This window comes from Schistocerca piceifrons, chromosome 4 (genome assembly GCF_021461385.2).
Source record: "Schistocerca piceifrons isolate TAMUIC-IGC-003096 chromosome 4, iqSchPice1.1, whole genome shotgun sequence".
NCBI classification, from domain to species: Eukaryota; Metazoa; Arthropoda; class Insecta; order Orthoptera; family Acrididae; genus Schistocerca; species Schistocerca piceifrons.
Genome location: NC_060141.1, coordinates 37,670,468 through 37,696,620, shown reverse-complemented (window position 1 = coordinate 37,696,620; position 26,153 = coordinate 37,670,468). Strand labels below are relative to the sequence as shown.

At 37.3% G+C, this 26,153-nt stretch overlaps 1 protein-coding gene across 1 annotated transcript in view; it reads right to left on the bottom strand.

Moving 5' to 3' along the window:
* Positions 1 to 26,153, bottom strand: part of LOC124796341 (titin) — a 1,000,763-nt gene that overhangs the window by 765,792 nt on the left and 208,818 nt on the right. Inside the window, exon 11 of the mRNA XM_047260475.1 lies at positions 10,756 to 11,013. Within this exon, the coding sequence (XP_047116431.1) occupies positions 10,756 to 11,013 (258 nt within the window). The remainder of the gene's footprint in view (positions 1 to 10,755; positions 11,014 to 26,153) is intronic.

Below are 26,153 nucleotides of genomic sequence, written 5' to 3'. Positions count from 1 at the left end.
TCCCCAATACTGTTATTTGTTGTGCTGATGACACAACTTTGCTTGCTCAGCACGAGAACATATCAGTTCTGCAAGACATGATGCAAGATGGCCTGGAAGCAGCACTAAATTGGTTCTCATCAAATACACTGCTTTGCAATCCTGATAAAAACCAACAGATTATACTAGGATTGTCATAAGAGGTAGAGGTGAAAGCAGTTAAAATTCTAGGAATTCATGTAGACTCTAAGTTAATGTGGGAAACACACATCAACCATACCTGTGCAAAATTGTCTTGAGTTACGTATTGCAAAAAACAATATAGCAGATTTTGAAATGAGGGAAAACATACACCACCATAATACCAGAGGCAAAACAAAATTAGACATACCTAGGCACAGGCTGACAACAACAGGGAATTCTCATCTAATCAATAGTCTAAAACTATTTAATAAACTTCCATTTTCTTCTCGGTCAGCTCACATAAGTAGCTTCAGGAGCAAGCTACTAAATTGGTTACTAATCAATCCTTTTTACGATATAACAGAAATCAATCCACATTAATTTTTAAGAATTTCATTATGTGGTGTCACTGAATGTATTTATCTTATGTTATGGCGTATGTTATCATCTATGGACACTATTTGCAATGCTCATTTAGCTTTAAGGTACTATTCAAGGAAAATGTTATATGATATCCATGTAAATTGCCTATTCCACCTCAGGTGGTCAACGGCGAATAAAGAATCTGAATCTCAACCCTGTCTTCCACTTTTCAGCTCTCAGGTTTTCAAATCTCATCTGATGCAGTCTCCAACAATCAGTCTTTCCTTCTCATCCCGTACAGCAAGTCACCCCTGTCCCATGGTTCCGGATGACTTTCCAAAAATCTACCCCTTTTCCTAGACCTCTCCAGTCCTTTTTGTTCACCCTTATTCCTTTCCCTTCAACTCTTCTGCCTGAGGAAGGAGCCAGTAGCTCTGAAAGCTTGCCAGTTAGAACCATCTATTATGTGTGTGTTCTGCCGCCACTTGGTGAGTAGATTTTTTATCTATCCAGTTAAATAATTTTGTCAAAAACTGATTTGTGAATATTATTTATTGAACAGATTGTAACAATCGACTGCCATGTTACCTTAAAAAAAGTTCTGAGGAACAATCAGCCTTCAGCAATAAAAAATATGTTATGTTGTTACTTGTAAGACAAGGAAAATGAGTACTCAGGGAGTGGAAGAATTAAGTAACATGCCTTGCTGTTTATTTTAATGGGGAATTTGTGGAAAACTATCTCTAAGGTAAATAAAACAAATTAAAGGAAGAGTAATATGTAATGTGTCGATTTATTTAGAATTGTTTCAAGTGCAACAATACTACAAAACACACAATATTCTCATTACAGTCATGCCTCTATAGCACAGTCAACATACACATAAAACTAGGTGGTTTCCATTTAATCAACAATGCAGTATATAACTTTATAAGACATATCAACAAACAAAAAGTCAAAAACTTAACAGACTGATTTGAGCAGAACTGGAAGAATTATTCTATGTTTAAAGATTAGGAATTAATAAAATTTAAAGGTTCAGTAAAATGTGTTAGTATAGAAACCCCACACATATGTACTTGATTTGCTAATTAAAATCACAGGATTTTGCATACAGGAATTCAAACAAACACATTTAAAATCATGGCAGTTATCATATTTGAAAATTACAGGGAAAGTTAAAGGTAAAATTGCATAAAATAGACTGTAAACACATCATACAAAATATTGTTCTGTTAATTTACCAAATACATATAAACATTCACCATGATATATATTTTCACACACCATGCTACAAAATAACAGAGGTATTAACATTTATGTAAGTTTCATTATGTTTGAGTATGAATATACTAAAACTACAGGAAATTAAAGTGGGAATACCATCCATAGGTCCATACAATTTGTATTATTATACGGGTGAATAAACACATCAATCAATCAAATGATTTGACACAAGTATTTTACAGAGTGCAGTTAAGGATAAAATAAATGTAACAGTGAAACCACTAAGTTGTGGAGATGATACTGCAATGGTTATTCTTGTGTGGTTATTTATTCACACCAACTTTCAATTTTAGTTTGTGCATTGCTTTCAGTAGTAATAAAGCTATCTCCAACTTTAACAAACACATTTCTGATGCAGTTTGTGTGGTTAAGGTATTAATAACATGACATATTGTATAAACAAATGTATTTTTAAGTTACGGATATAATGATGAGGTATATGGCTGTTTGGGTGTAAAAATTTGAGTAAGGTAACAAAAATGAAAAAAAATCACCCTTACACTTTCTTTGCAATGGTCAAACTGTGTTTCAAATTAGTTCTGCAAGAGAATTGAACATTGGAGAACCTGTCAAGATGATGAGAGTGACTGAGAACTACAATAAGTTTCATTCTGGCGAAATATTTGTTTCACCTTTTGAGAGAATATTTGCAGTATATCATGAGTTTAGTCACACAGAAAGCTCACAAAAGATATTCAGATAATGCTTTTCCTACATAAAGTACACAATAAACCAAAGATGTACCTTAGAACCAAAATCTTTGGGTATAATCAATACACAACAATTAATTAATATTCAAAGTGAAATGTATCTTTGCAAACACTTGATTTGTTTTAATTTTTGTTCATCATTTGTGCAAATTATTATTAAAAATATGGCAGTTTATAGTCAGTTGAAAAGTTTGGACATGAACATTAATGTTGTTTACTTTTGTTGTTGTATTATTGTTCTGTTAATTACATGACTTCACTGAACGGTTAAGCAGTTAAGTAACTAGACTAAAGTAGATTATACTTTTATTCTGCTAGCTGATACTCATATAAATAAGGCTTGTGGTTTGATAATTTGATGAACATCTTTCACCATTATCTCAGAAAACTGACTAGGACAGAATCCACCATAATGACCTAAATAACTTAAAATGACTTTTAACAGAGTGAAGTATGATTGTCTTTGTGACTGATAGCCAAGACAACATTTGTATTTGGAAAGAAAATTTCTGCATCAGAAGATTATGTGACATACTATGTGTGACTACAGCACAGTTCATTACTATTTAGAATATTCTAATGTGATTTTCATAATGGTGGAAAAATATGTCTCCTTTTAATACCTAGCAATGGTTAGTACATTAAAAAAAATATAAAGGTTATTTGAGGTTACAGATTTGGAGGAATGATATTAAATTTATATTTTGTGTCTGAAATGTAAAAGAAATTTTCACTTACTAACAAAAAAACATAAGCACCTGAAATACAGGTGACTGGGTTAAATTAAAAGGCAGTTGAACTTATGTCTTGGAATTCTGCAATAGTTCCTTCATCAAAGAAATCAGAAACACTGCGTATAAGAAGAATGGATGAAATATATAAATATTGGACCATAGGGGTTCAAAGAGTAAGAAAATATTTGTAATATAGGTGCCTTTTTATGTTTACACGTTAACTGTGCATACAGTCAGTTATTATTTTGAAAATGGGTGTGAATCGTACTTCATAATGTTATCTATTTCTCACCCATTATTCTTTTGTGATGAATGAGTCAATTAAAGCTTCTAATAACTACAAATTCAAAATCTTTTAATATGTGTGTCAGCAGTATCTCAGTAGTTCTTATTTCGCAGACAGGTAGGTGGATATGTCTTACCTGCTTCAAAATATTTTATTAGTTATATTTTGCTTCAACTTAATCCAAGTTACTACCTGACATTTTTATGAGACAGTTTATAATCCACTTTAACAATGTAATTATGAAAAAAAGCTTTCCTATTTGCAATTAGTCTAGAGGCTGGGGTATTTAAAAGGCAATGACATTAATAATTTTTCTTGTAGGTATGTAAATTTGTACATTCATGTTTTTATGATACAAATAGGTTACCTTTCAGTGGTAATGGCAGCTGGTTGCTGGCAGTGAAGGTAAAATAATTCTCCTTCTAATAAAATAACTTAACGTAACACAGAGAACTTCACAGACATTGCGTTGCACTAAATTATCGATAGCGTATAACAGACAATGGAGCATGTAGAGTACCAGGGTATTGCCTCGCAAGTTACTACAGGATGTATAGATTGAGTTACATATCAGCTACAAAAATTAATGTGTGCATCTGCATCTGAGAACAATATTGTATTCTTCACAGTACAGCCCTGGTGATCATTATTATGTCATCTGAAAATTTTAGGCTTCCATTTCTTATATATATTATGAACCAAATGTAGGATGAAGCAAAGGTTCTTATTTGTACTGTTTTGAAAGTATATGTACAGTCCAAGCAGTGCAACCTCTTGCACAGTGCACATAGCCTGTTCTACAGCAGCATACCTCATATTATCTGCAGGAAATGCTCCTGATGACTGTTTTTATATACAAAACTTGAAAAAAAAGGCATGATGGACTCATAACCTGAAGGAAAAAAAGAGCTACTGAAGCACCCCATGGCAGATTTGGACAGCAGAAAGAAAATGAAGGATGAACCAGTTTTCATTCTTTATGGTCTGTATAAAAGCGTGTAATTATCAGGCAGTGTGCTGGCAACACACAGGTAAGTCAAAGAATGTTAGATAGTGTTGTGACGTTGGGAAGTCAGAGATTGTGAAGTATACTTGGTGTGTGCATACGCATGCATTGTTATGGATGTGAGTGAGTGATGATAACTTCAAGGAAACAGGATATTATGTACTGTAATATAATTTTAAATTGTTTAATGTTATTTAATTTAAAAAAATCTGTACCCATAATGTGATAAAAAAACATAAAATTGACTTGTCTTGTATGTTTTGACCTTCCACAAAAAATAATGAAAGAGGACCAATAAAGTACAATACAATAATTTCAGTGCATGAAATGTGAGATACATAGGATTCTGTGCAATCTTTGGTAGAGTATTTATATAAATGCAAAGGGCAGTTTCCTCAGTAATAACACTGTTGACAACATTTTCATTTCTTACCACATTTGCTCAAAATTTAACTGTAGACCCCATTAGTATTACAGCATAGAACATGCATTTTATTTGGCAGTACCATTTCCCCCTCCCCCCATATCACTATTTTTTTTTGGATGAAGGCATGGTGACTAATGGAACTTACTTTTTCATATTTACTGACATTTCATCTACAGTTTATTTGCTGGAATTTTCCAAATGTATAGCTTTCAAAACCAAGATTCTTAAAACATAGTGCTGTGAATAGGGTAAATTGTGCAACTGTGCATTTACTAAAAAAAAAATATTTGTGTTACTTGATGTGGATCTGCAGGTTTGCAAATAATCATGACTTACATGACATACTTGTGCTGTATCTTTAATTTCCTTTATGGCCTGAACCTATCAGAATTAAATGCTCACATCTTGCCCACTACACTCAAATCAGTAGTGGAACTGATTACAGCTTCCTTGCCGAAGATGATTATCAGTCTTTCCTGTCACCCACCTCCTCCTCCCTTCTCCATCCTCGACCCCTCGCAATAAACATGCACTCTAATGCAGAGTAAGGTAACACCATGTGTAACACGCCAAACTCAGTTCTCATATCCTTGGTTGGCCTTTCTGATCTTTACTTTCTGTGGTGTACTTAAATGACTTATCACTAATTGTTAAATAGATCAGGGCTGCTTTCTAGCCTCAAGCCTTCTTCAGCTGAGGTATAGCTTTATCTATACCGACTTTGAAATTTATGAAAACTTTACTCACTTTGTCCTTCTACTTTAACATCTCTCAATATATATTATTCTGTATACCTACTGGACTTTCATATGAGCTGAATGAAATAAGAATTTGAAGTGAAACCTTTTCTTTCTTCAATTTTTTCCATTCCTTCTAAGATTAACTACTCAAGTTTTTGTTTGAATTGGATTTTATCTGATTATAATAATGCAGTGAATACTTCGAAGAGATGAGTGGGTTTGATTTTTTTCGTAAGTATTTTTGTGTATAAGAATAAAGAAGAAAGTAATGGAAGGCTTTAGACAGTGTGAGGTGGATCACTAACAATTTATAAATTTTTGTTGTTCTTTAAAATGTTTTAAAGCATCTGCCAAATATAGTTTCCTCGCAGTTGCTTTATATACATGTATCTCAGTTGAGGATCCAGACCCATCGATGACGGACATTACATATGAGTGCCATATAGGGTACTCGGTACTGTGAACAATTTATCTATGAAAGAACAACTTCAAAGGCTTCCGCTGCGCCCTGTGACAACAGTAAAGAGCTGCTAGAAGACATAATAGATGCTTAAGTTCTGAAATCCAGGAATACAGTGTACTAAACATACTGTTGCTTTCATTACTGTCATACAGTGATGCATTAGGCAGTGAATTAAGCAAAAGCTATTCAGCATAGGGCAGTAACCTGGGACTGATGACATGACTGAATTACCTTTTTATCCCAGTGTCTAGAACACTACAGAGAAATAGAGCAGGGACCTAATTAAGATGCAGGCTGTATTACAAAAAGAAAATTAAAATCAATATTACCTTTATTAAAGTAACCTAAGACAAAATGGCAAGACTGGACAGCTGGTTGGTGGTCATAAACCACATAAAATGCTGAGTAGTTACAAAAGAGCTAGTATACGATATGGCTACTTTACATATGGCCCTGCCTCTGGTTGTGACAGAAATAGGATGTGCTGGAAGGGTACATCATGCAGGTGTTGCACCTGGGGCATCCACAGCTTTGTGATCCATATGGCAAGGGCTTCAGAACTGGTGTAATATAAGGTTGGACTAAGATATTTGGTGGATTGGGTGGAAAGTGGAATAACCAATACCCGTCTACCTGAATCAGTGGTCACAAACCAGCAAGGGGCAGAATAGACCATCGAATGGTAGATAACGCTGCTGAGTACAACATGCTCGATTTCAGTGACTGCTTCACAGCTCTTGCCATCTTGATCCTTCTGTCCATCATGTTTCCCTTCAATACTTAGATGGGAATTGTCCTTGCAATACATTTGTCAGTCTTGTAATCCTCCTAATCTCTGATAGCCGTACTCCACATGTACCTAAAATCGCACCCATGATCATAACTTCACTCATCCTGCACTCACACTCTCCTATCTGCAGTTTGCTTCCTTCTGTCATTTATCTCTCCTCACAATCCACTCCCACAGTCACTCTGCTTGCCAGCAGCCAGAATGAGATCACAAGTGTCACATTGCTATCCTGTGTACCTGCTGATTCCTGCTCCATCCATCATTCACCCTTATCCATTCCCCACCTTCTTCCTTCCCTTGTACACTGCTTGCAACTCATCACCACATCCCAGTCGAGCTGTGGTGTCTGGGCAGAGAGAGAGAGAGAGAGAGAGAGAGAGAGAGAGAGAGAGAGAGAGAGTGTGTGTGTGTGTGTGTGTGTGTGTGTGTGTGTGTGTGTACACACATACACTAAAGAAGAACTCATTCAAAAGCAAGAAACATTCTGAGTCTTAATTATATATCTGTCAATGACTGAATGCCTCAGTTATGTATTGAGTATTGAGTTGTTACTTTTACCCCTCCATTATTTGTATTCCATGAAGAACTGTCTTCAAATGATATGTCTGAAATGGGTGGTTTGCAATCAGTGTGTAGTTTCAGCTCTGTTTTATGGCAGTGAGACATAAATTACAACAGAAGAACCATTCAGGAACTGGGGATTGCTCAGTGGGCAATGGACAGGTGGATGTTGAAATTCGGCAGGAGAGACGGAAAAATAAACAAATGGAGTGGGAAACAAACTCAGATGAAATATATAATTATGACTAATGAAAAAGATATGGATATGAGTTGGACATGTAATCAGGCAAATAGATGATAGATTGATCAGAGAACTTATTTATTGATTCCAAGTGATGGAAGGGTGGCAGGTGACATCAGAGAAAACATCCGATAAGTGCAATTAGGACTTGCACACTGTGGGTTCCTAGCAAACTTAATTCTGTGTATTGAGTGTTCATCCATCCTTTCATGCTATTGACATCGACACTGGCAAGGTATATGTTGAAAGAATTCCAAGACTTTTGATATGAATTTCAAGATAATTCTCAGACTTTTTTTCCCTCAAGTTGTACTGTGAAACCTTGATTCTTGCCACATTTCATGATTCTAATTCAATAGGAAGTACTCTATAGGTTTTGATGAGGGAGTTTGTAAGTATCAAGATATGTGACATAAATGGCCGTATCCTTTGACTGCATCCACTTATAATTTCGTACACTGCTAAGGGACTGTAGACTTTAGTTGGGCCTAGGTGGCATAAATTTGAACTTGATATGTCTATCTGTTCATGAGAAAAAGGAAGTCTTAAGACACTGACAGACATATGGATAACAAATTTAAAAAAAATTGTTACGAATTAACTTTCTTGTACTGTAAATCCTTGCTTCTTGCCAAGGTTCATAGTTAAAGGTCAACACAAGGCACACTATAGGTTTTCATGAGTGAATTTGTGAGTGTCAAAATATGTGACATAAATGGCTATATCTTTTGATTGCATTGGCATAGAAGCTTGATACATGTACCTTTTCCTGAGGAAGAAGGATCTAAAAATTCAGACAGACAGACAGACAACAAAGTGATCCTATACAGGTTCCATTTTTACTGACTGAGGTACAGAACCCAAAAAATGGATCTGTAACAGAGACAGTGGCAAAGAAATGAGTTGTTTTCAGAGCTGACTAGATCTGTCCTTTGTCCTACAAAAAAATTGCTAATTATAGCTGATAATGTGACTTGGATGAAGACTTGATGATAAAGATTCCTATGATTCACTGTGTAAAGAATAAGGTGGATGGAAGAGTGGGGTTGTGTGGCAGAAAATTAAAAGACTGAGCAAGCAGAATATAGTTTGACAAAACAAATTTAGAATTTTGTCATATAACGTGAAAGACAATGAACATGAATTTTACTTACAGAGAAGAGAAACTGAGTCTATAAGGACCTGAGGGTCTTGGTGTCAGGTAGTCCCAACTGTTAAATTGTTTTACAGCACTGAGATGAAGCTGGTAATGACAAGATGAACGTTCCAAATGAATTCAATACAGACTTGATTTTAAGGAATTTCAATTTTTAAGTTCTTTGATTGTGAAAAACATAAATTATGAGTTCTGTATGTTAATTATTTGTCTGACATCCCTTCATAGTGAATTCATATTTTTGTTGTGAGCTCCGTCTGAGATGGACTAAGTACAAAATAATCTCCTACAGGACTCAAAAATAATTTTGTTGACTTTGCGTCCTCATCCCATTTCTGAAATGGAGTATGTACTCTTGGAGGAAAGGCATCAAGCTAACAGAAAGCAAGAAATTGGAAATCTCTGCCAATTAGAAGAAGTTAAAAATATATCTCATTAGCAATCTTTTCACAAATTATCTGAGTGTATAGTTTTAGGGATTACAAAGTTCTGTTAGCTACATGGCAAATAGTGTTTGTTATGAAGCTGTATGACAAGTAATAATGCACTATAAGTAGGACTCAGTAGTTATAAATGTAAAGCACAGTTTGTCTGAAAAATATCATTGCGGTCAAATGAATATGAAGCTACTGATAGCAATTGAACAATAGTTATACAGTAAAACTAAGGAAACAGCAGTTTTTTCTTTTTTTTTTTTTTAAAAAAAAGTAGTGGCTGTCTTACCAATTTAATTGGTTAAATTTAGTGGTATAAGTATGAATAGCAGCAAGCATTATAGTGATAGCTGATTATTAATACATTATGCTGAGTAAACTTCTGTGCTGCCATTGTCTCATGCTAATATATACCTTGACTCATTCCATATCCCTGAAGGTTCTCCTTTTTAATGGGATGTACGGAACATAATGAATTAATGAACGAATGAACAAACATGTTAGTGAATGAGTAAATGGAGACTTGTACCTTTCGTTTCAAGTTAGCAGAGTAACTGAGTGTTACTTCTTATATGAATTTCTTTGCTTCGTATTCTTGTCTATGTATTGATAAGATGTTTATGTTGTATAAGATGTGCTTGCTTTGTATCCAGAATATAATAAATAAGTCAATGTAGCTCTTGTGAAATGAAACCTGCATCTGCATAGCAGAGGCTTTACTAGCAGTAAAGTTATGAAATAATAATTAAGCTTTCAGTCAACAGAGGTTTAGATTTTCTTCGTTACCTGTCATACCTGAGGCAAGATTTACTTCCTTCTTAGTTGTGGTTCAGATACTCTGAGTAGTTCGGAGCAATTTCTTTTTCTCTGCATCCTGAATTATGTCCCGTAATATGTTAAGTAATTTGATACATAGCAAGTGTCTAATAGATGTCAGAGGCAAAAGCAAAATTTTTCAGATGCTGCACAAGTATTTGAAATTAGATCTTTCATTCATGAAGAGACAAATGATATTTATAATAACACTCTGATCTTTTGTTTAAGAGTCAGGAAGCAGAAATGTGTACTCTACACTACACCTTTGCTCAAACGCTGTAGCTGTCATGAATAAATAGTATGTATCAGTGATTCATCTCTGTATCACAGACAGCTAAACAAACAAGCACAAATAGCCAGATTATCATATAGAACTCCATCTGTCATAAGCTACCAAACCTCATTTTCATTACATAACAACATTTGTAATGTACATAGCAACAAAAATTTGAGACATGCATTCTGCATACATCTTTCTCAGCTGCAGTATCTGGTTTGAATCTTCTGATGATATCACAGGATGCTCTTCAACGCGTGCCGAGCTATTGTAGGGTGATATCCCTTTTCAGGGGAGCTTACCTCTTTGAGACCATCTTCCAATTTAATTTCCTCTTCAGTTTTTTCCTCGAAATCTTGTTTTTTCATCCTTATATCAAGAGCTGGAGCACTATCATGAGTCTCCTTAGAAATAGAAGCAGCCCCTTTTTCTGCTTTTGGTTCTGCACTATCAGTTATCTCGTGGGTCATATGATAAGATGTTATTCCAAAGGACGGGCTATGAGAGAGCTTCAGTGTTCTAGTCTCTGTCACTTCATGGACAATGACTCCTTGTCTTTCCTGCAACACAGAGAATGAAGCAATCCTTAATTATTTTGATGTAGGAAATAATTCAAAGCTATCTTTTCTAAACAACTTTCCAATTGTTAGTACCAAATAAATCACTTTCCAACAGTTTTGTTGTCTTATTATATTAGAGAAACTATAGTATACATAAAAATTTAATATGAGTCAGTCCCACAGCATAAACTTAAATCACTGGAAGATTTTATTTAATTAAATTTTTGCATTAAAATTCAGAATACAATTGGGTTTGTGTAGTATTATTGTCTCATATATTTCGTGTGCTTATAAAATTCATATGTACAACTGCAGAGAACAAATATTTAGAGAAGCTAAATACTGAATATTTCTGAGAATGAAACTGGGTCAGATTTATCAAACTATTGAAAATCAACAAACTACGTTCAGTAGATGATTACATTGTGGAATATGGAGATATACTTCCACTTGGAAATTGTGATGCAATTGCTCTTGTTAACTTAAAACTATATATTGACAATAAATTCATGTAATAATGCATAATATTCATAAAATTCAGTTGAGAAAAAATCGTATATTTCACTAAAGGAAAAATCTGCCACTTCCAGAAACATTTTTGTGAAACTAGAGGCGTGTGTGTGTGTGGGGGGGGGGGGGGGGGCGGTGGAATTATCGGCCTTAATTACTTAATAAAAATATTAAATTATAGGTTGTTAAAGAAATGGCAGCTTTGTTACAACAGTGATTCTCATAAAATTATATAAATTACAAATGATATGGGTGAGAATTGTTATATTGGTATCACAAATCTTCAAAATATTCGAGTAAAAATAATATTGTGTTCATCGATGATGTTGGACAAACTAAAAATTATCTTATAAGAATAAATTAATGCAATGTAAATTAAATGTCAGAATTACAAACAAAATTATTTCTTATCATGTTATCTTGTGGTTCATGGTGTGGGTTCCTGTTGTCACGTCCTAGTTCATGAACCACGGGCAACGTATGAGTGGCCAAGTAAGTGGTCCTGACAGTCAGGATACCAGTTACTTTGGAATAAGGCTGGGCGTCTCGGACATATTCTAAGTCGTGGTCACCTTTGTGCTCAGACGGCAAAGACTACCAAATCACCTGTTAGTCCCTCAACCGTTAGGGGTAAAACCCAATGGGACCTGGGGCAAGTAAGGCTAGCAACCTGCTTCCCTGGTACTTTAAATATGATGCTGGCAACAATCAGAGCAAAATGCCTCGGACCTTTGGAGCTGACGGAGCCCCACCTCCAATTGACAAACCAGGGACTCCTAAGATACGACTCAGCAAACGAATGGTAACGAGATGGGGAGCTATTAATATCAATGGGGGCTACTCTGGGAAGAAGGTAGAGTTGGCAGAGGCTGCAAGTAAGATGGGGTTGGACGTTTTAGCTGTTAGTGGCATTCGGGTAAGGGGTGAGAAAGAAGAGGAAGTGGGAGAATACAAGGTTTACCTGTCAGGAGTCAAAGCAGGAATAGCACAATGGGGTGCAGGGCTTTACATCAGGAAAGAAATGGAATCCAGCGTAGTTGCAGTAAGATACATAAATGAACGACTGATGTGGATAGATTTGACAGTGTCAAACAAGAAAATTAGGATTGAGTCAGTATATTCGCATTGTGAAGGGACAGATCAAGATAAGAGGGATAGTTTTTATGACGCACTCAGTGATATAGTTGTTAGAGTAAAGGACAAGGACAGTGTTCTGCTCATGGGTGATTTTAATGTCAGGATTGGAAATCGAACAGAAGGGTATGAAAAGGTTATGGGTAAATTTGGAGAGGATATGGAGGCCAACAGGAACGGGAAACAACTCTTGGATTTCTGTGCCAGTATGGGCTTAGTAATCACAAACTCATTTTTTAAACATGAGAACATTCACCGGTATACTTGGGAAGGCAGGGAAACCAGATCTGTCATTGACTATATAATAACAGATCAGGAACTCAGGAAGGCTGTGAGGAACACACGTGTATTCAGGGGATTCTTTGATGACACTGATCACTACTTAATCTGCAGTGAAATTGCTATCGTGAGGCCGAAAGTGCAGCAGGTCAGGTCAATATGTAGGAGGATAAGAATGGAGAAACTTCAGGATAAGGAAATCAGGCACAAGTACATAACAGTGATCTCAGAAAGGTACCAGTTAGTTGAATGTAGGCAATTACAGTCATTGGAAAAGGAATGTACAAGGTACAGGGACACAGTACTAGAAGTGGCTAAAGAATGTCTTGGAAGAGTAGTGTGTAAAGGTAGGATGAAGCAAAGTTTGGTGGAATGACACAGTCAAGGCAGCCTGTAAAAGGAAAAAGAGGGCGTATCAAAAATGGCTACATACTAAAACTCAGGTAGACAGAGAAAGGTATGTTGAAGAAAGAAACAAAGCCAAACAGATAATTGCAGCATCCAAGAAGAAATCTTGGGAAGACTTTGGAAACAGGTTAGAGACTTTGGGTCAAGGTGCTGGAAAACCATTCTGGAGTGTAATTGGCAGTCTTAGAAAGGGAGGTAAGAAGGAAATGACAAGTATTATGGACAGGTCAGGAAAGCTGCTGGTGAATCCTGTTGATGCCTTGGGCAGATGGAGGGAATATTTTGAAGAGTTGCTCAATGTAGGTGAAAATACGATGAGTAATGTTTCAGATTTTGATGTACAATGGGATAGGAATGATGATGGAAATAGGATCACATTTGAGGAAGTGGAGAAAATGTTCAATATATTGCAGTACAATAAAGCGGCTGGAGTGGATGAAATTAAGTCGGAACTCATCAAATACAGTTGAATGTCAGGTCTTAAATGGCTACACAGGATAATTGAAATGACGTGGGAGTCGGGACAGGTTCCATCAGACTGGACGAAAGCAGTAATCACACCAATCTTTAAACATGGAAACAGAAAAGATTGTAACAACTACAGAGGTATTTCTTTAATCAGCGTTGTGGGTAAAATCTTCTCAGGTATTGTTGAAAGGGAAGTGCGAGTATTAGTTGAGGAGCAATTAGATGAAAATCAGTGTGGGTTTAGGCCTCTTAGAGGTTGTCAGGACCAGATCTTTAGCTTACGACAAATAATGGAGAAGTGTTATGAGTGGAACAGGGAATTGTATCTATGCTTTATAGATCTAGAAAAGGCATATGACCGGGTTCCTAGGAGGAAGTTATTGTCTGTTCTACGAGATTATGGAATAGGAGGCAAACTTTTGCAAGCAATTAAAGGTCTTTACATAGATAGTCAGGCAGCAGTTAGAGTTGATGGTAAATTGAGTTCATGGTTCAGAGTAGTTTCAGGCATAAGACAAGGCTGCAACCTTTCTCCACTGTTGTTCATATTATTTATGGATCATATCTTGAAAACAATAAACTGGCTGGGTGAGATTAAGATATGTGAACACAAAATAAGCAGTCTTGCATATGCGGATGACTTAGTTGTGATGGCAGATTCGATTGAAAGTTTGCAAAGTAATATTTCAGAGCTAGATCAGAAATGTAAGGACTATGGTATGAAGATTAGCATCTCCAAAACGAAAGTAATGTCAGTGGGAAAGAGATATAAATGGATTGAGTGCCAAATAGGAGGAACAAAGTTAGAACAGGTGGACGGTTTCAAGTACTTAGGATGCATATTCTCACAGGATGGCAACATAGTGAAAGAACTGGAAACGAGGTGTAGCAAAGCTAATGGAGTGAGCGCTCAGCTACGATCTACTCTCTTCTGCAAGAAGGAAGTCAGTACCAAGACTAAGTTATCTGTGCACCGTTCAATCTTTCGACCAACTTTGTTGTATGGGAGCGAAAGCTGGGTGGAGTCAGGTTACCTTATCAATAAGGTTGAGGTTATGGATATGAAAGTAGCTAGGATGATTGCAGGTACTAGTAGATGGGAACAATGGCAGGAGAGTGTCCACAATGAGGAAATGAACTCTATAGATGTAGCAGTCAGGGTGAACAGGCTTAGATGGTGGGTTCATGTTACACGCATGGGAGAAGCAAGGTTACCCAAGAGACTCATGGGTTCAATAATAGAGGGTAGGAGGAGTCAGGGTAGACCAAGGAGGAGATACCTGGATTCGGTTAAGAATGATTTTGAAGTAATAGGCTTAACATCAGAAGAGGCATCAATATTAGCACTGAATAGGGGATCATGGAGGAACTGTATAAGGGGGACTATGCTCCAGACTGAACGCTGAAAGGCATAATCAGTCTTAAATGATGATGATGATGATGGTGATGTTATCTTGTGAAACTAATACGTGATGAAATCGTGAAATGCAAGTAAAATTTCAAAAATGAAAATATGAATGTAGCTCAATTGGAATGGTTTGTACCCTAGATGATTTAGAAACAAACTTGTCAGGCTACATGTACCAATCAGTGGTTTGTGTCAGCAGGCAGTGACTTTTGAGCAGTGTAAATAATAACGAATAAAATCATATAATCATAGTGTATTGAAATTATTGGCATTTATTTATTTGTAAAGAATACTAAGATGCAACCAAAATATTTGCAGCAAACTAAAGCCTGAGGAATAGAAGATATTACAGTATGTACTTTATGACATAAATGCTTTATCACTTTGCTTTGTGTCCTCACATAAATTAATGTCAGGTGCATAAACGCTGCACAGTGAGACAAGCCAAAAGTGATGTGAAAAATTAAAAAAAAATGTAACTGTGGTCTACATCTTATGGTAAGAGGCAAAGCCTTAAAAATCAGTTACTTAAGATTTAGTGTGCCATTTAATGAACCTTACTTCACTAAAACTGCCTGGGGCCTTGACACTCGCTTGGCAGTCTAGTTGCCGACATTACAACACTTTGAGCAAGTGCTGTTAACAGACCATATCTGTGTTCATGTGGTTGTTTCTTTATGGGTAAGTTATCATCGTTACAGTCAGTTTTCTGGTTTAACATGGCTTATAGCTTTGTTACTTCATATTTTACTAATATCTTTTTAGTTGTTTTTCTACTATTATTAGTGCCTATTAATTTGCCAAAGGTGTATTAGCCTAGCCAGTTTATGGGTGTATTTTGCATTCGTGATCTTTTTCTGCTCACTGAATTTGCACGGCTTAGTAGCTTGCTTTTTCCTATGGTCATTACCCTTCTTCCTGTTGCTTCTAGGTGATATAAAGAAGCAGTGGCTATTTCCTCCCAGTCTTTTGTGGCCGTTGCTTATGTTTGATGTCTTGGTCATGATTAGCAAGAGTTTTTATTGGTAAGCTCAGTCATGGTGGATTATTTTATGATCTGAAGTTTATACCCCTCACCACCCCGTGAAACACAAAGTGGTCCTGTGCTTCATAGTCCAGTTCATCTTTTCCCAGATTGCGTGATGATGGCTAGAAGAGGCAGAACACGTCACATGTGAAGATTAATAAACCTATCTTGTGCAACCAAGACTGTTTTTTCTGTATCTAAAGATCTATTATGGCTGCTATACCATTGCCACCACGGTAGTTAGGGAGTGGATGATTTTAGTTGCAACTTGCCTAGTCAGGCAACGAAATGAGTGGCTTGAGATTTTTACAAACTGGAGTTTAAGATAATGAAAACAACCCTGAATATTATGTTTACTAAGACCTGTCTTGCTGATGAAGTTATTCTGTCCTATGTACATAGGTGCTTCAAAGTCAATCATTTTGACATACATCTGTGGTGATGTACAGATGTGCTAAAGTCATTACTTCAAATGAAATTAATAGGTGGCACATTATTAAGGATAGACTAAATACTCTTGCATACAGCACCTATTTTAAAGCTGTTAAGATTTTTTAATTTCGTACTTTTGACAATCTGATCATTACGTTAATTTAAGTATAGGGGAAACAGCCCAGCAGCGTAGTGAATGTCATATTAACAAGCTTAGGAAACTTGAAAGATATACAGGGTGATTCAAAAAGAATACCACAACTTTAGGAATTTAAAACTCTGCAACGACAAAAGGCAGAGCTAAGCACTATCTGTCGGCGAATTAAAGGAGCTATAAAGTTTCATTTAGTTGTACATTTGTTCGCTTGAGGCGCTGTTGACTAGGCGTCAGCGTCAGTTGATGCTAAGATGGCGACCGCTCAACAGAAAGCTGGAGTACAGTATCTGGAGATGTTAGAGAATTGGCTGTTCCCTCAGCTCGAACAAGAAGCACAACAATTCATATTTCAGCAGGATGGAGCGCCACCACATTGGCACTTATCTGTCTGTAACTACCTGAACGTCAACTACCTGAGGCGATGGATCGGCCGCCAGGCAGCCAGTGACAGAGCACTTCATCACTGGCCTCCAAGAAGCCCTGATCTTACCCCATGCGATTTTTTCTTATGGGGGTATGTTAAGGATATGGTGTTTTGGCCACCTCTCCCAGCCACCACTGATGATTTGAAACGAGAAATAACAGCAGCTATCCAAACTGTTACGCCTGATATGCTACAGGGAGTGTGGAACGAGTTGGGAGTATCGGGTTGATATTGCTCGAGTGTCTGGAGGGGGCCATATTGAACATCTCTGAACTTGTTTTCGAGTGAAAAAAAACCTTTTTAAATACTCTTTGCAATGGTGTATAACAGAAGGTTATATTATGTTTCTTTCACTAAATACACATTTTTAAAGTTGTGGTATTCTTTTTGAATCACCCTGTATAGTAAATCTTCCACCACCCCTTTTGATGAGCCTCAGCATAGCTTCCCATTTGTTGAGACTGTTATTAATCTCACAAACATTGTATTCAACCAATCACAGTTGACGCTGTTAAAGGCCTAAAGTATCAATTAACACCACAGTTAGATAATAAGGTGACTACCTCTCTCATCACTGATGTAGAAATGGCCTTAGATAAAGCCTCAATTGGAAATGATGCAGCTATCTGCTTAACGGTTTAAGCGAGTGAGATTATCCAGAGGGTCGTAAACAAAACATCTCCACCACAAGAACACCAAATCCTGAAGGACATCAAACAAAAAATGGTAGAGGGTGATGCCGTATAGCAGCCTTTGACGAGGTTTAAAAAATTAACTTGACTGTTGCTTGTTCATAATTCAGATGCAGCTGCTTTGCAGTTTGATACTCCTGAACCCTCACCCCCCTGTGCTCCACAGACAAATAAAAACTCACAAAATTGACCGTCCAGCTAGATTAATCATCAACAGTATAGATAGCCCTGTGTACAAGGCTGCTTAATTTGTTGTTCAGATTTTAAAAGACAATGTCACATACGTAATAGGAGAGATAATAGGAAACAGTTAGTCACTAGTATGCCTGAAAATTGTTACCTACTCTCACTAGATATCAAAAACTAGTACACAAATGTACCTGTGACTGAAACCATTGGAATTATACATAAAATCCTTAATTGCAAAAGAATCCTTCTCAATAGAGGAAGTCAATGAGATCACTGGCCTTCAGGAAATAGGAATTTCTCAAAATTACTTTTCTTTTACAAGCAGGAAGATGTTCTTGCGACTGCCTCTCAGGTTTCTTGGCTGATGCATTTTCAACAGTGCACTCCTCCTCCAATCATCCTAGAAGTTATAAACTCAGCTATTTCAGAGCTACTATAGCATGAATGTGTGAACTCCCTCTCTCTGACAGCAATATCAATAATGAATTAGAGAACCTGAGCTTTGTAGCACATGAAAAGGATTGCAGCCCTTCACTGGTGAACCATTTATATAATGAATGAGAAAACGCTGCAGTCTCTGCTATTAATCCTTCGCTTATATCGGCAGTGTGTGAAACCAAATGTGTGGGTATCCCATTTCTTGGGCCTTTTCATACAAGTTTGCTAAGCTATTTTGGCATACTAATGTTCATGTTGTATTTTCAAAGGGCTCTCTCATGCAATACATGCTCCCCCATAATGACCAACTTATCAGGAATTCATTCTCTAAGTCACGTGTCTAGGTGTACAGAATGTTTCGTCTAGTATATTGGCCAAACAGAGAGATATTTCACTGTTAGGTTTAAGAAGTATCTACTGACAAAACGTAGGTCAGGTGAAAAACTTATCCCCTTTGCCCAGCATCTCAACTCTTCTGAATCGGCCCCAGATTTAGAAAACCTTAAAATACTTCAGGTGGCCAACAAAGGCAAGAAACTGAATTTATTGGAAGAGTTTGTAATTTCTAAGCATATTTTCAGATCTCCGAGTCTAATAAATGAACAAGTCTGTTCAAACATCAGACATTTTTTGACATAATCAGGCATATCTTTAAAGGATGCTTTCCATTTGTATTACTTATTGAATATTTTATTTAACCCTTAGAAATCAGCTAGTTAAGTTTTACTGTGCCACCTAGTGAGCCGTTCCTCACTAAAGCTCTACGGGGCCTTGAAACTTGCTTGGCAGTCTAGTTGCTGGCATGACAGCACGTGCTCAAAGTGTTGTAAACAGACCATATTTGTGTTCATGAGGTGATTTATTCATGGATAAGTAATCATCTTTACAGTCAGTTTTCCAGTTTAACATTGCTTATAGCTCCGTTGCTTCATATTTTACTTTAGTCGGATTTGAGTAGGCAGAATTATATTGATGATGTAATGGAGCATCAACTGTTGCTATCTGGCTATTACCTCCCAGTTCTGTGGGACTGTTGATTGCATTCAAACTATTTTGCTTTTGATGATACCTTATCCACTACAGTGCCTTAAGTGTTCCATATAGCTCAGCAATTAAAGTCTGTACACTCGTTGAGAAATTTAAACTTGATGAAACTTTGAGGAAAGATTTCTGAGCAGCAGTGGACATACCCTTGTATTGAGCATTTAAGTTTGTAGTTTGTAACTGAAATAATGTAACAAACTCATGAAAATTACAGTTGGAGTACATTCTTTCTTGAATGTAGCTAACTCTAAAACAATACTGAACATCTTTAAAAAGCCAAGGTGCAGTTTTACCTCAACTTTGGTGTAATATATCAATATTTATCACCCTTATTTTGTGTCAGTACCTGTAAGGGCTGGCCGGTGTGGCCGAGCGGTTCTAGGCGCTTCAGTCCGGAACCGCGCTGCTGCTACGGTCACAGGTTCGAATCCTGCCTTGGGCATGGATGTATGTGATGTCCTTAGGTTAGTTAGGTTTAAGTAGTTCTAAGTCTAGGGGACTGATGACCTAAGATGTTAAGTCCCATAGTGCTCAGAGCCATTTGAACCATTTTTGAACCTGTAAGGTTTATCTGCATACACAAACGAGATGTATTAATTGATAGAGGTGCCAGTGGAATATGCCGCATCAACATCGGCATTGTTGTACTATGAGAGAGAAGAGGTAACTATCATTAAAAGGAAGAGAACATTCAAGCCTAATTATCTCTATTTCATGTTCCAGAAGATTGAAAGCAGTACCTATCACCATGTCCTGCATGGTGTTAGTGTTAGAGAAAAACTTTACCAATTAACGGGTGCTGCTGATTATGATATTATAGTCATAACTTTCTGTCTCACCCATTTAATGGTATTTATATACAAGTTCCTTTGCACACATTCCAAATGGCACCTGGTATAATATATCAGTGTTTATCGTCTTCATTTTCTGTGCACATATCCCAAACGACACCATGCTCATGATGGATTTTAAAGAGTCATTTGTGAGAGAGGTGAGCAATGGGTGCATATGCAGAGGGAGTATGGGAATACATTTTATATGCTTGTTGCTCTATGAGGAGTCCAGTGATGACTCACTAGCTTCAGCACATAGGCTGGGAACGGGGCTGTCATAAATGTCCCACTGGCACATCTGTTTTAAAATCAGCTAGGAGAATAGTGGAACAGGTTTACAAGTGGTTCATCATACTTAATTAGACCACAATCCACTACCTTTGTTTTACTTGTATTGATGATTATCTTATAACCCCTCCTGAAGACACTGCCCCTCCTTTCAACTGATCTGAGAGAATTACAATGTTACCAGTGAACCTTAAAGTTTGTATTTCTTATCTTTGAACTTCAGTTTTCTTTCTGACACTTACAGACTGACCTCCAGTCCCTCCTTAAAACTTCGATCCCTCATGAGAGCTAACACCTCAGGCCATAGAACTTTTTATGCCACACAAACTGCTCACTCCCTCCTTTTACCTGTTTCTAAGATCCACAAATGCAGCTGTGCTCATTGTCCTATAGGTGCTGGCTTCAAAGCACCCACTGAATGTAGCTTTGCCTTGGTTGGTCAACACCTGCAACCTACAGTACAAAGACTCCCCTCCTATATTAAAGACACTAACCATTTCCTATATCATCTAAAATCAGTCAATTGCACTCCCATGAAACAGCTTGCTCGTTACTGTTTTAACCTGCCTGTATACCAAAATTCCCCATGAACATGGTCTGTCTGCTGCTGAACAGTATTTAAACCAACACCCACCTGACTCCAAACCTGTGACATACTTTCTGCTGTTCTTAAACAACTTTACACTCACCAACTACTGGTTTACCTTCGAGAGGCAAACATACAAACAAATCAGGGTTGCGACCATGGGAGCCGGGGTGGCTCCTTCTATGCATCCTTTTCATAGCGTGCTTGGAGGGGGCTTCCCTGGGGTCCATAAACCTTCAGTCCCTTGTTTTGTTTAGATACGCTGATAACATCTTTGCCATATGGACACATGGTGAGGCTGACCTGTTGAAATTTTTTGGAATGTCTAAGTACATTCACCCAACTACATTTCACATGGTCGTTTTGCAAATCTTATGCCATTTTGCTTGATGTTGACTTCATCCTCACAGAGGGTCACTTCTTTCACATTTAACCTGCTAACAGACATCATCATTTACATTTGGACAGTTGCCATACATTTAAGGTGAAATGTCCCCTATCACACAGCCTTAGTATTTGAGGCAAACGTATTTGTTCAGATACAGATTCTTTACAGCAATACATGATCATTCTCACATCAGTCTTCACTGTACATAATTATCCCACCAGTCTATTTCAAAAGCAGATTTCCTGTGCCATTACACACAATCCTGGTACTGCTGATCCCTCCAGAAAAGCTGAGGAGTACACCTCTTGTCAATCATTATTATCCTGGTCTTGAATGTATTAATCAGCTACTTCAGTAAGGCTGTGACTTCCTAAAATCATGCCCTGAAATGAGTTCTATTCTGTCTGACATTTTGCCCAACACATCTTTTTGTCCACCTCCACCTCAATCCCTCAATATCCTGGTCAGACTCCATGCTCCTTCTGCACTCATTTCCCTATCCTGTGGCTCCTATACCGATGATCATTCACACTTTAAGACCTGCTCTGCGTACCCTCCCACAACCATCTATACAGCCCACTGGCTCAACACATACTGTCAAAGAGAGAGCCATGTTGTTTATAACCTGTTATATAAACACTGTTCTACATTGTTATACCATCATGTTATCAGTTAGAATGAATAGGAATAGACAGAGTGTGTATAATGGCATCACACAATATCCTGTTGCTTTGACCACTCTGCAAGATGCCAGCTTGACCTCGGTGCCTTTTTCACACACGTGCCACCTGGATTCTGGTGTGTGTATTTTTCCCATCCCTCCTTCTTTACCGTGTATAATACACTGAGCTTTTCACTCTTATTGTCTCTTACATGATGTTTTTTCAGTAATTTCTGTTAAGCTTAGTAATTTCCATTAAGCTTATTACCTTGTCTTCCATCTACAAGCTCTCAGGTTTTCAAATCTCAGCTGGTGTAGGCAGCAACAATGTCTGTCCTTCTCAACCTGTCCGGTATGTCTCCACGGACCTGGGGTTTTGTGTGATTTTTCCATAACTCTTCCTATTTCCTAAACCTTGCCTGTCCTCTTCCTTCATCCTGCTTCCTTTTCCATCAATCTTTCTGTCAGAAGAAGGAATCACTGGCCCCAAAAGCTTGAGCATTCCCATATCTTCTGTGTGTGTTTTTTCCTGCAATCACTCAGAGTAGAATTTTTATATTTATATAAGCCTCTCCACCATTCTGGTAGAAACGGGACAATTAGGATTGGCTGACTGCCATGTCATCCTCAGTCTGTGGCATCATCTGGATGCAGATTGAAGGGGGTGTTGGGTCAGCACACTGCTCTCCTGGCCGTTGTTGACTTCGCAGGCTTTGGAGCTGCTACTTCTCATTCAAGTAGCTCTTTTGTTGGCATCACAAGGCTGATTGGACCATGTGTCAATCTTCCCACTGAAGAAAAATCACTGCCAGTAGCAGATACTGAACCCGGGTCTCTGGGCTGTCAGCCATGCTGACTTCTCAACTACGGAATTGGACTTCTTGAACAAGACCAGACAAATAAAAATTGGTTACAGGTATGAGAAGCAGACATCAATGGACACAGACTAAATGAAACTCAAAGTGTGAAATTTCTAGTCACGAAAGTGGATATCAAGATTCTTAGGCATCCATAATCTTAAGAAACTGATGTGACAGCAGCACATGGATTAGTTAGCAAAGAAGGTCATTTCTGTCCAATGGCGTAATCTTCTGGGTCAATGCAGCTTAAGTAAAAAGATATGTATTTTACAGAAGTGTGCAACATTATATTAATATTATAGACAAGGTGTCCCATTTATCTTGCTCACCAAAATAACTTTTTTTCTGATGCATTAAATGAAAAAATTCTTTCAAGTGATGTTTTTAATACCAGTGGGTAGTTCTTGCTGAGAGTATATGTTGTGTGTATCCCCACAGATGTAGGATATACAGGGTAGAGGTTAAATTTTTTAAAGGGAACCATGTACTTTTCATGCAAGAATACACTCACCCTTTCCAAGGGTTATTCAAAAGTGTATCATACTGTATCGTTTTATGCATGAAACTAGAAGCTATGGAAATGATAAATAATACAACTTCTCTAATTAAAATATTACTTCAATGCATGTCATTAACTATATCACTTAACCTCTTCAAGGTGCATTTAAATGTATTACAAATTACCAATAAACATTGAATGCAACAGTTCTGCACTGTGCAGTAATTGTATTTTGTTATTGTTCAGCACCTTATTACAGTACTTACAACAATCCAGAAGTAACATGGCCTTTTGTAGTAACTTTTACTGTCATAGTATTATTACATCAAAAGCAGAGCATTTACATCACATGCTCAAACTGGTAACGACAGCGTTCATACATAGGATCACTCTGTCAATGAAGGATGCCCTACATCATGCTACTACTTCCTCTGTGATGGCTGTACAAACATGAATAATGCATTGCTGTTGATGGAACATTTGGTAGATTGCATCCTTGATTGCTCCCCACAGAAATAAATCTAGTGGTGTAAGGTCTGGAGATTGGGCACCACAACCAATCCTTCTATCAGGATATGTACGGTCCAGAATTTGTCATGATCATAAGGCATTATGTGCAGGACATCCACCATGCTCATTCCGCACGACCACCCTCTTATTCAGATGTACGGTGTCGAAGAGAAGAGAAGAGGAAGAGGGTATCTTAAACATCGGACATACTGTCCGCCATTTTGGGTGTCATTTACAAAAAGAGGTCCGATAATGCTCTCCTGTCAGAGCCATTGTGGATTGTTGATAGAACAATAATGCATTTTCTCATACTGACAATTCTTCTGTTGGAGAACATCGCCTCGTTGGTAAAAAGAACATCTGAGAAGAAATTAGGATTTGTCTGACGTTGTCAAGCCCACCGACCAAACTGAACCCAGTTGCTGAAGTCATTTTCATGAAGATCTTGATGTAAATCAACATAAGGGTGGAATTTATGATGTTGCAGACTGCAATGTGCACTTGTTTTCGAGACACCAACTTCATGTTGAATTTGTCGTGTGCCAATTTGAGGATTCACGACTAGAGTAGCAAGCATAGCGACCTCAGCAGCTTCATGGAACATCCAGTGAGAAGGCAATTGCTTTGTCGGGGAACCGTCTGCTGTACAGTAGTTGTGCATGAACAGAATTTTGTCTGCCTATAGCAAATTACAGTACAGGTATGTTGAGCAGAGTACAAGACAGACATAATAACGTAATAATTATAAGGTTTCTATTAGTACTGAACATAAAAATGCAAGTTACTAAATTATTTCCTGTCAGGGTACTTCCTCCATAGATCAGCAGCATTTGTACCTTATCATCATGCGCGTACAGCATACACCTCAGACAACAAAAGCTGCTTCACAGTGTGTACTACCATACTAAGTTACTCTGATGCATGACTACACTGGTATGCAGTGCGGTGTATGCTAAAGCAACAAAAAATGAGGTGTGTGTGGGTGTGTGTGGCAGGGGGAGGGGGAAGGGGAAGGGGAAGGAGTACCTGTGTTTATATGAGTTGGAAATCATAAACAAAACCCACACCTCTACTACAGCACTACATAGTGTAGGTAATGTGTACAATCAAGGAAGTAAACAGCTTGGTTTCTTCACAACTTGTTTACTCTTCATGATTTGCACATCTATGTTTTATTGACAAAAATGGTGCAGACTGATACATTTTTGAATAGCTGTTGGAGAGGGATGTGTATACTTGAATGAAATGTACATGCTTACATTTAAAAAATTTAACATCTACCCCATATCTCCTCCATCTGTGGGGATATATAAAGAGTATACCCTCAGCAAGAATTACCCAACAATGTTAAAAAAAAAAAAAAACATTGGTGGAAACAATTTCTCATTTAATGCATCAGAAAAAAGTTAGTATGGATGAGCAAGATAAATGGGACACCCTGTATATTATATATTACACAATATCGTGTATATTATATCAATAGTTGTACATCTTGCAGAAGCCTCTCCAGGGATCCAGGAATTGTTACAGAACGTGCCAGTATGTTTATATCTCTTACTGCATTGGTGGTTAACAATAAGAGTGAATTTATTATGAGTTGTGAAATTAAATTCACAACCACAATACTAGAAACAAGAACATTCGCAATACAGATTATCATTCTTGTTTCAGGTTCAGAATGGAGTTTTGTATTCTGATGCAAAGATCAACAACATTTGGCCAGCAGTCTTCTGGCAAGAAATTGGAAATCCCCAGATTTCAAAAGACAAAGAAAAATTAATATCTTATTAGCCGTTCCCTCTACAATTTATTAGGGTATTGTGATTCACTAATATAAATTTTTGTTAATCATAAAGGAATAGGTTTTGACTGTTCCTATAAATTAAGTGTTCACGGCATTTTTTG